This window comes from Dasypus novemcinctus, chromosome 14 (assembly GCF_030445035.2).
Source record: "Dasypus novemcinctus isolate mDasNov1 chromosome 14, mDasNov1.1.hap2, whole genome shotgun sequence".
NCBI lineage: Eukaryota > Metazoa > Chordata > Mammalia > Cingulata > Dasypodidae > Dasypus > Dasypus novemcinctus.
The window spans coordinates 75,807,122-75,819,184 of NC_080686.1; the positions used below are offsets into that span (position 1 = coordinate 75,807,122).

At 30.6% G+C, this 12,063-nt stretch overlaps 1 protein-coding gene across 2 annotated transcripts in view; it reads right to left on the reverse strand.

The window, feature by feature from the left end:
• Positions 1-8,317: 8,317 nt before the first annotated feature.
• CSMD3 (CUB and Sushi multiple domains 3) overlaps positions 8,318-12,063 on the reverse strand; it is a 1,328,729-nt gene continuing 1,324,983 nt past the window's right edge. For both annotated transcript variants that reach the window (XM_058275930.2, XM_058275932.2), the window contains one exon: positions 8,318-10,316. In XM_058275930.2, coding sequence (XP_058131913.1) covers positions 10,157-10,316 — 160 coding nt within the window. In that variant the 3' untranslated portion in view covers positions 8,318-10,156. The remainder of the gene's footprint in view (positions 10,317-12,063) is intronic.

Here is a 12,063-nt window from a genome sequence, read left to right on the forward strand (position 1 = left end):
CTATAGTCAGTAGGTGGTAGCAGCTTATAATTTGAAGTCTGTAGCCATTTCTTATAAAAACATTTTAAAATGCAATAGAAGTCATAATATAGGAGACATACTACTTCTAAAATAATAAGCATATAAAGGAGGCAAATTGCACTTACCACTTTAAAGTGAACTACTCCTACACACATTTTCAAAGCAAAATTTTTAAAGGAATTATCTTATTCATTGATTTGCTTTTGTTCACAATTTATTAGACTAGAAGTAGAGGAAATTCAGTTGAGTGGCATGTAAAATTAAATGCTTTATTTTTACGTTCTTTTTTCAGGGTAAATTGACATTTTTATCTTTGACTTTGTTTTGTTTTTTCCATGCTGATCAATATTTTTCTTTCATTCAACAAATTCCCTGTTCCCTCATACTATGCAAAATAAATATGTATAGACTCCACTATCATTTGTTTACCATATCTTTAGGTGCATTCTTGGATGTTCTTGAAAAGTAGTTTAAATGCTCCATCCTTAAATGTGACGTTGATGGACTAAAATTAATACTCAAACAAGCAATTGCTCAGTATGTATTGAGTGACTACTCCATACTCCATACTATACTAGGAAGTGAATATTAAAAATACATAAAACGTACTCTCTATCCTTGAGGGATTTTAAAATCTATGTATGAAAACAAGACTAAATGAAAACAATTTTATAACTTATTTATAACGTCTTGTATTGTGGCTATACATTTTTAGGACAAATGTTGTCTACCAAATTTAAGAACTTACCTGATAAAAGTAGAGCAATAATTTAAAGTGAATCTGCTTACTTGTCAATGCATTTGTTTAACTTGGTAGAAGAAAAGAACTGATTAAATAGTCTTAACTTTTACCACTGAGCTTAAAATTCACTCCTGGTAGTTCTCCTACATCAATTCTAGTTTCCACTGAGTCTCAGGTTCTTGGAGTTTTAAGTACATATGGCTTCCAGTGCTCTGATACAAGAAGTGATCTTTCTCTGTTTGCCCTAAACATGGCTGAAATAGGTTGTTGTTCTAACAATAAAAACAAAATATCAAATGCTAAAAAACACTAAGGGAAAATAGAAGACAAAAAAGTGCAAATGTAAAGCAATATGAAATCATTCCAGACCAATTGCTCCTAAAGAGAAGTTGTCTCTCCAGTTCTGTCTTAATCATCTTATTTTCATGTTCTATATATTCTCATAGATGACACCACCCCCATATTTAATTCCAAAGACTGTCATTGCTGCAGGTAAATTAACACAAATTTGGTGGCTTAAAACGACAGAAATTAATTTTGTCACACTACTGGAGACCAGAAGTCTGGTTGGCAGGGTTGATTCCTTCTTGAGGTTCAGAGGGACAATCCATTTCATGACTCTCTCCTAACTTCTGGCTGGGTTGGGTTGATTCCTTCTTGAGGTTCAGAGGAACAATCCATTTCATGACTCTCTCCTAACTTCTGGTGATTGCAGGCAAATCTTGGCATTCTTTGGCTTTCAGCTGCAATACTCCAGTCTCTGCTTCTGTCCTCATGTGGCTTTTCCATCTGTATCTCTGTGCTCCAACACTCTCCTTTCTCTTATGAAACCAGTCATTGGATTAAGGTCTCATCCTAAATCCAGGATGGTCTCATCCTAAATCCAGGATGATCTCATCTTGAGATATTTGACTTAATTACATGTACAAATAAGCTATTTCCAAATAAGTTCACATGCAGGTACCATGGGCTAAAACATAGGCATATATATTTTAGGTGGTACAATTTGATCTACTTAAATGTCTGTATGTTAGAGAGAAAGAGAATTACAAATCAACACTGCACTTCAAGTTCCTGTCTCAGAAAGATAGCAATGAATCCCAGAAACTTAATATATTTTAAATTAAGCTTAAAACCCATTCTCTCATGTTGCTCAACTTCATTTTGCCAGTGTAATTACTCTCAATCCTTACCTATCTCCTCTATATGACTCTAATGCATATACTCTTCTCTAAGACAAGTAAATGATTTTGCATGTGATTTTTTGACAATAAAATGCACTTACAGCAAGAACATTACCATTTTACGGTTCTTTTAAATGTTTGTTTGTTCTAATTAGTTGGTTACTACCTACATTATTAAAAAATGTGAGCTCTTTTTCCTTGCCCAATAGTCTTTGGGAATCTCAGTAATTAGGGTGGTAGAAATCCATCTGCTGTAATAAAGCTCTTACTGGTAAATATCAGCTTTTGGGAAGAAATCTTTTTTGACTTATATTAAGAATATGCTGTTCCCTGTTTAGAGGTATTAAGCAAGATACATTAACCAAGATAAATACTTTGGATGAAATATTTTGGAGATATTTAATGGAACACTAATCTCTAGGCAAATTATAATTGTAAATATTTATAGGCTTTTATGTATTTTCCCAACCTGCCAAGATGATAAAGATCATTTCATTTTACATTAGAGTCCAAGATACACCTAAAAGTGTGTATACTATGCTACCATTAAGATAAAAATAGGAGAGGAAATATTAGCTTCTGTCTCCACAAAAATATCTCTGAAAGGATAAATAAAAAAGTAAAAGGATTGTGTTTCATGAAAGTTATGGATTTGGAGATAGGGATAAGAAGGGGACATTTTGCTCTGTATCTTTTAATCTTTCTGATGTTCAAAACATATGAATTATCAAACATTCAAACAAATTGTGGTTAGTTCTATCCTGTGGAGCAGGTTGCTAAAAAGGTTGTCTTGGAAACAGTTTCAGAACACAACAGAAACTTTCAGTAAATGGTCCCTTAATTGTACAGAATAAAGAATCCAGAGAGGGCAAACATTCTTCTTGTCACTTACGTAGTTCAAAGAATCCAAAAGACATAGGAAGGAGTTCCATCAGGACTACGGGCCACTGAAAACCACTCCAAGTCAGGGTTGAGAGATGACATCTCCCCACACCCCACATTGCTTAAAAAGAGACAAATCTATACAATTTGAATGTGGTTTTTATCCATGTCAGGATAGGGGGACCTGCCACTGAGAACATCTGTTCCAATAAACATCAGGGGCTGCTTGTTCCTGGATTCTAGGGTTTCAGGTCTTTTCATTAGAGGTAGCATCTCCTCCAGGTTGTGGAAAAGCACACATTAGAAAAGGAGGTAGGGGTAGCAGCGGAAGGCCAGAGATTGACTATTTAGTGTGTGTTTGTGATTTCCTTAGAGAAGGAGGTGGGGGTAGGTAAGTTCAGAGGGTGAAGTTGTCTTTATTCAAAGGGATGAACCCCAGTTGAGAGGAGAGAAGATGTTTGTGTTTATCTAGTATATCTCCTGGGGGCATACTGTGCATAAATAAATGTGAAATTCTGCTATACTCTAATTGTTTCTTGATATATCAATCATGTGGTTTGATATTAAAACAAGTATAACAAAGAACTGATCATATTAATTTTTGCAAAATTTTAATTTCATGTATAACTTTTTAAGAACATATTTACTTTGTTGATTCTTAAGTGAATTTCAAAGATCATACTAGCTTTTTTACACTTTATACCAATTACACATAACTTTTACTTTCATTTTTAGATACCTTTATATATCATTGCCATCTGCATGCCAATAACATCCTGAGAGTTGGAAATGAAATTGCAATTTTAAATAAAAATCTATTGCTAGAATTCATTACTAAAATAATAAATGGAATCTTTTATATGAGAAAATTTGTGCCTTGCTTACCCAAAACAATTGCTGTTAGAATTTGCCATTAATCGTATCATATGGTCAGTGATCTGAAAGGACTTATGAGCAGCTAAATTTTCCTTCAAATAAAGAAAATACTCATTAAATTATTGGGTTAATACTATGATTTCTCCTTCTTTACAGTGCTAAGGAAAATTTTTAAATGTCGCTTATTAATGCTGTCTTGCACTTAGTTACATGGCATTATTAAAACTAAAAATACCTTAAATTCTTCCCAGTAATAGAAAGTGCGATATAAAAAAATAGTTCGGATACTGTAACTGATTCCAGGAAAAGAGATTCATTAACTCTATAGGCACCAAGGAATAATCATTCAAAAAACAGTTTTCCTTTAAAGTTTTAAAAAGTGTTCCATAAATAAAACATCTACTGTACAATTACTTGAAGTTTTATTTTCTAAGCCATATAGGATAAAAATAAACTGATTTAGATTCTTTTCAGTTCTATAGTTATGATACATTTTTAGATAAAGTTTACTTATCATGGGAAAATTTAACTGTTTAGCCAATATTCTTATTCTGTCAATTTTGATGCAATTCAAACAGCAAAAAGAAAGTGAAAATATATAGATATTTGAAAACATAAGGAAATTTGAAAAAATCATGTTATTCAATGGATCTATTATTTTCATTTTTTTAAAATTATTTAGAGGATTGTTTAGATACTTAACCCTTTAATTATTAGCTTTTTTTCATTTAAAAGTATTAAAAGTTTTAAACAATTTTAATCTTCATATCATGTAGATTATATATATAGATACACTCCATGTGAGTCAATTTCTTAAATCAAGCTCTTCAATTATCACTTCTGGGTCCAGATATTCTTCCAAGCAAAGTAATCATCTGTATAAAATTTACCATTTAAATTTCTAATTATTGGGTTTTTAAAAATCATTATCTTGATAATGAAATTAGTACATGTGAACTAAGGAAAAAAGCATAAAGAAAAAGTATAAGTATTCATATCCCTGATTACCACATTTAACTACTATTAGAATTTTATTTCTTTGCCTCCTGACATATATATTTGCATGAATATTTGGGGGAGATACTTAAGTTTTGTGTTAACACTGATTTCCATATCATTAACATTAGCACATGATTTTTTATAATTAGTGATGAATATATGCTAGTTTCTAAATCAATCTCGGATCAGTGAATATTTATGTTGCTCAGCATATTGGTGACTACTGATATATTTTCCACCTTATACAAGTGACACATGATTTGAAAAGTCATGCCAAATACCCATCTCTGATTACTTTCTTTGTGTAACTTGTTAAGAATAGATTGTGGCCAAAGGAATACTAATATGCCTTAACCAGTAGAAAGCAGATAATTAAATGTTTGATTTTTGTTTCTTATTTTCTTCAGTTGAATGTCAAATATTTTACAGGAAAAAATCATTTCATGAAAATTAAGGTAACACAAATGAACTAAGAAAAAGAAAAACATACATTTCCCACTGAAATTGTGACTATCTTATCACCATTTTATAAAGAAAAGTCCAAGTTTTCTTGGTGTTAATTTGACCTAACATGCAGTTTCCAATTAATTAACTCTATCAGATTTTGAATATTCTGAGATATGTATTATTGTTTCCATGGCCTTGATTGTTCCCATATCACTTAATCATTAGACAAAAATTATAGTATGTTAGTCAATACAGTAAAATTTTCCAAATCTTAGAATTCCATGAAAGTTAATTTTAACTGCCAGAAAAAAAGTGAAAGAATGAAAACATGTGTCACATAGAATAATTATGGTATCTCCTAGATATAATTTAAGAATTTCTTTATAGCTTAACAAGGCTTTACTTTAGGATAAGATCTATGTTTTTTCTTGTATTTTTATTCATCCAAGCATTTATTAAATCTCAGAATAGTATGAAAATTTTTACTGCTAGAGAATATTTTTGCATGAATTAATTGATTAATGGCATTTTATTATTTACAACCATTTCTTCCCATTGGGGATTTCTACTTAGAGTCTATTAGCATATGCTGTTGTTTGCTTACCAGGGTCCAAATTAATCTTTCCACTTTGATTGCCAGTAGCACATGACAGAAATGTCTTCTTTTCTCTCTCCTCAGGTTCTAAATTCTAGACTCTATGGCAGTGTTCTTAACCTGGTATACAATAGAATTCTATTTAACTTAGATTGGAAAAAATTACATCTTTATCTTCACTGATCTTCTAAATAAAATAATATCTCAATTATAAATTTAGACAAAAATAATCTTTGATTTTGTCACCAATAAAAATATATTCATGTAAAGTTAAGTGTGATGAGATATCTCAAAATATAGCTTATAACCTTTACTGCTCCAGATAACAAGTTATTTGTTCCACTACTTATTTAATGCATCAACATAGAAGCACATACACACACACAGAAACTAATATATAGATATTATATATCTTAGTATCTGTATATATGTATTAGTACATATACTAACTTATTATTTCATTATGATTAATTTCCTTTGTATTTCTTTTCATGCATTTAAAAACATCATTTTGAGAATAGGCCTCAAAGAAACCATACTTTAAAAAAAAAGTTTGAGAATGCTTGCTCTATCAGGTTTCTCTGTCACAGTAAAGCATTACTTTGCATATTGCAATTTCAAAATCATATGATAGTCTCTATATATTTTATTCTGATAAGTTCTTTCAGTAAACACAAAAATCTTAAAGCTTTGAGGGAGATTCTTGGTGAGAAGGAAAGACTTTTGGGTCTCTAATTCACACCATGTAGATGGAGCTATATTTCTATTTATATCTAAATATCTCATTGGTCTTGCCAAAGCCAAAGGATTCATCCCTACTTACATAAATACACTAAAGGTTATAAGCAAGGTTAGGATGTTGTAAGATTTTGCACACAAGTTTTGGCTTTATATTTTGTACAGCAATTTATAGCTATAAATTTGAATGTTTGGAATATACTTCTTTTTCAAGACTAATGAAATTCTTCTACATGGAACTTATTAAAAGTTGGGACTATATCTGGCAGAAATTCCTTAGTCCCACTGCTTTGTTCACTGTGGAATGAAATCTAATATCCTGTGGCCATTTCTATTTCCCAGTAACTTTAAAATCTGCTCTTAAGTTACTTAGCACTCCAAATTCATGAAAGTGATGAAAGATATTTCTTAGATTTTACAACGTATATTTTCTCAGACCAATATTCCCTTACCTCCAATGTCACCCTTTTTTAAAAAAAGAAGGAAACTATTTATTTCAGCCAAATTTCAAGCTACCCATTTCTAAAGTATTTCATAGCTTCATATGCATCTATATTTCTAAAGAAGATATTGTTCTAGTGTTACTCTACCTCAACTGTCTATTATAAGTGTATAGATATTTATAGATTAATACTTTGACAGATAATACATTTTCATGCTCTCTTAAAGAGAATATCCTCTGGTTATTTTCATTGACATTTTAGTTAAAGTTATATAACATTTCCTCACTTGTAAGTGAAAAGTTAACTCAAATAAATCTGGCCTGTTGGTGTAGTACTACAATCAATATCATCAGGTTCCAGTATCAAGAGATCCTAGGTAGAAACTGTCTTTTATGTTCTCAAGTATGAAGGATGTGCAGTAGGGCTCTTAAGGCTCCTTAAAATTGCATCCACTAAAACTAATAGTAACTAAGGCAAATGATGTGAAGAGCGAAAAAGGTCATGAAAGATAAGAAATGATAAAATTTGAAAAGGAGAAGACGTGAAAAAAATAAAGGATATAAGGGAAAGCATAGGAAAAGAATGAAAAATTCAAAAATGGAAAAGCAAAAAGGATGAAAAAGAATACAACAGAAAGAATACAAATAATGACAAAGAACAACAATGGAAAATATAGGAAATACGAAGTAAGAATGAGTGAAAGGTGGAGATAATACAAGTTAAAAAAGAGACTACAAATGAGAGGAAGCAGCATTTACTTCTAAAATAAAAGTGTAAGAAAGAGAATAAATTGTATAAAGGCTGGAGTTTGAGGTTCTGAATTAAAGTGAATATATTTGTGGAAAAGTATTCTCTAGTAAAATTTAATTTAAATAACTAGTGATTTGAACTTTATACGAATTTAATACCTTCCATAGATACAAAAGTTTACAAGTTCCACTTTGTGAAAATCCTACATCCTGGAAGAGATAGATATATCTATAAGTGTTGCTTAATGCAGCTTTTGGATTCATAAATATAATACTAATATGTTAAATTTAGATCTATGAAGCATAATAAACATAAATATCTCTGAAAATATACTACAGAAAAATTAGGAATAATCAGGTATATCTAAATTTAGAAAATGCTATTAAAATACTTAAATTTAAGAAAAATTCTAAAGTTAAGGATATTGTGGTAATATTTTGTTTACTAGTAATCTATCTCTAAGATTATCATAATTGGGGAACTATAGAATATAAAAACAAACAACCACCATATTTGCATTATTATGTTGCTAAATTATATAATATCATATTTTGGAACTTTAAAAGTTCCAGACCAACTTGGGCTGTTCAATCCCCTTACTACCCACCACAGTTACAGTTAATCTTGAAAAGAATACACATTTTACAAAAGCAATTATTCATTTTTATTTTGTTTACCTTGCACTGAAAATTTACATCATACTTTTACAAAGTTTTTTTTCATAAAAATATAATTCTTTACAAAAGTGTATGCATTAATATAAGAGGAGTAGCCAGTTGCAGAAGAAACATTGTTTAAACAATATCTTAAGTGTATTAATCTTAACATTAATGAATGAATCATTGTTATTGCAGTCATTTGAATAAACAAGAATAAATAACTGATGGCATAAAATTTAAAACAGCATCCTGTCAGTAGAGAACAATGTTGAGAAAATTGTATGAATTTCCAAAACAATGTATCTCAAAGTGGTTTACAAGAAATTCACTAATGTAGAGATATATCCAAGCAGCGGTCCTGGGTGCAAAGGTTTCTCTTAGGCACTCTGTCTCAAGATATAAAAAGTTGAGATTGTTACAGAGTTATCCAACTTTTGAAAGGGACAACAACAGAGTTCACACTGTGTACATAATTTTAATCAATAAAGTAAATCATGCTATAAAAAGAAGACAATAACCTTAATTAAATAAAAATGCTGGCATTATTATATGATACAGTTACAGTGAGCCACCAAAAACTTACAAATGCATTTATTTGACACTAAAAGAAATCTGTGGTATCTGAAATCTGCTTTTTAAGAATAAGAGTCTAGAAATTTTAAAAATACATGAAGATTTGGCAAGTGCACAACTTTAGGAAACAAATTTGTTCTGGTGACTTGGAATAATAATCATTTCTTTTTAAATCATTATGTTTAGGGTTGTACCCAAAATATATTTCTAACTCATTGACAGATGAAAGTTAAAAGTGTCAAAAAAAAAAAAAAAGCTAAATAAATTTAAAGATGTGTCTGGAAGGGCAAGTAGGTATATCATAAAGTAAATACAGAAGCTTAATAGGTTCTATAGGGTCTTTCAAAAAAAGTTGGAAAGTGTTGTAAAAATGGTTAGGTTTTGGTATCTCCGGTAACCATAAAATCATCATTGTTACTGATAATTTTTGCCAGCCAAAGTGGTTTCTTGATGACAAAGCATACTGAAGCAAGGAGTTAAACACTACCCCATGGCTCACTGAATATTACTGGTTACTCCATAATGGGGAAATTGGGAGGGTAGCACAATGACCTTGCAATTTGCAAAAACTCTGACAACCAATCTAAAAGAGAAATACCAATATGATATTGAAGAACTAAAAAACAAGATGATTCAAAATCAGATTAGGTAACTTTATCTCTTCTGTGGCATAAATTAGCACATAAACATTGAAAGACACGACTCCATCTTAAATAACCATGGGAATAAGGAAAATTATGCTTCGATTAACAAGAACAAATAGCCAAGATCGTAGGATGAAGTACAGATTTATGGGCGTGATGTAGCTCATGACAGTTAAAGAGAAGTCAGTGATCTATTGACTTTTGTAAGTATAGCTCTTATTTTCTACCCTATAACTTTTTAAAAAAAAAACAAAAACCCAGTTCTAATATATTTTATAAAGCACAGAAATATTGATAGTGGATGCTCCTCCAATATATGCAAATAAGTTTATGTTTTAGAATAATCTCCTTTTTAAAAAAAGCAAATAAACTGTGAGTAAGCACTCTCAGAGTGCAGCCGGATTTCTGTAAAACTCTCCATGGTAAACATGAAGAAAAATTATGGTCCAGTTTATGAAAAAACACTCTTCTCTATCGTCCCTCAGGAAAAGGTGACCCAGCAAGTCTTGAAAAGTGTGCTTTAATTTGTTTAGCAGTGAACAAAATGTGCACTGTTTTGTGTTTCAATTTCCGAGCTTCTGAAGAAGGCAAAGTGTTGCTGCGTTATACCATTGTGCAGACCGTGTTCAAGTTGGGATCGAATCGTACTGCTTTCCCTTCCACTGACTTCGCATTGGTGTCATACATGGGGTTTTCAAAAGCTGCTTGGCCATTGTTATTTTCATGAACAGAACATCCTGTGTACTGTGTTTTGGGTGCAGTCCTGTTGATAAAAACATTGATTAGTTATGTGTTACTTTCCTTTAGAAATAGCAGAGCAGGTATCATACAACATATCTATGAGATTTCATAGTTACTGAAAAATGTAACTTGAAAGCATCAAGGAATCATACAAAATTTTACCTGACACTTTAAAATATTTTTATTATTTGCATATATGTTTCTATACAGTACAATAGACTAAAAAAGATATAAATATATGCTATTATGTTAGTACCATAAATTTGTTTCTGAAATAAATTATTATATAATATCAATAAAATATTATTATGATGGTAAATCTGATTACTACTTATTCATTCATCCAAATATTATTTACTGAGCATTTATTATGTACCAGGCTTGATACTAAGCATTTAATTTTAAAAATACAGAATTATTATTCCATAGAACTAATACTGTCATGATAGAAAACAATAAACAAGTAAAAAATTAATGAAACCAGGTAAAACAGCAAGTCATAAGAATTATTGCAATGAAAAGGAAAATTGTTTATATAATAAGGAGTAACTGGTGGTCGGAGCTAATCTAGAAGAGATAATAAGGAAAATATTCTGATAAGGTAGAATTTAATTTAAGACCTGAAGAATAAGAAGGAGCCAGTTTTGCATAAATAAAGAGAAGGGGATTCCAGGAAGAGGAGTTAGGCATTGACACCTAATTGGGAAGACTCTTAGAGTATCTTAGAGACATACAAATACTTGATCAGATTTAAAATATGACATACTTTAGAGCAAGTAAATTCAAATTCTCAAAGGAGAAGTGACTATCCTTATACTTAAGAAAGTATATAATGAAAATGGTCTCCAAAGAGTTACTGGTAAATGGACTTTTGTCTTTACTTAACAAAACACATGGAGTCTAGGCTGGCAGCTAAGTGGCTGGTCTTGAATTCCAGTTTCATTTCTTTATTTTGCACCTTTGACTAATGCTTATAGATTCTCTTTCCCAAATCACATTGTATAATTTGCTGACTCTTGTAATGGAACAAAGGATACATCTTTTCCCCAACTTTCTTTAGAACAAATACCCAAATACCATGATCTTCAATTATTAATTTTATTGTAATTAATTATATCTATCTATCTATCTATATATCTCCCAAATGCATTTTCTGAATTTTTATCTGTATCAAAGGTTGTTTGGTGATTTCTGTAACAGCAACTTGAAAAAATAAGCTACTATAGATTCATTTTAATGGCAACATCTATAAAAATTATATTGCTCACAATTTATACTCCCCAGGGATATCTTATGGTAAAACTCTAAAGATCCATATTAGTCTGTTTTTTAACAGATTCAAAATAAAAACCAAAAGCAATGCCATTTCTTTTTCATAGGTAAGAGTCATGAGGATGTAAACTAATTTGCCTTTGCTAATATTGAGCAACACTGTTGAAAACGTTATCAGCAAGCTTTAAAAGAGAAAAAGTTGGCATGGCTTGCTTTATGAATACATTTAGTGAAGATTTTTCTTTATCCATTAATGAAGTAGTCAGGCCTAAATAGCTGACAATTCACATTGCAAATTTATATAATATTAATTTATTCTTAGATATTGCAAACTATATCTACAATGAAAACATCAGTTTGGGGGAAAATGCAAGTATGTAACAATTCATTTATCAATCTGGTTACCTGGATATTTTTTCTTGATAATAAATTATTCCAAATACTGGAGAATTACTTTCAGGATATACTAATGGACAGAGTGACTATGGACCTACTTA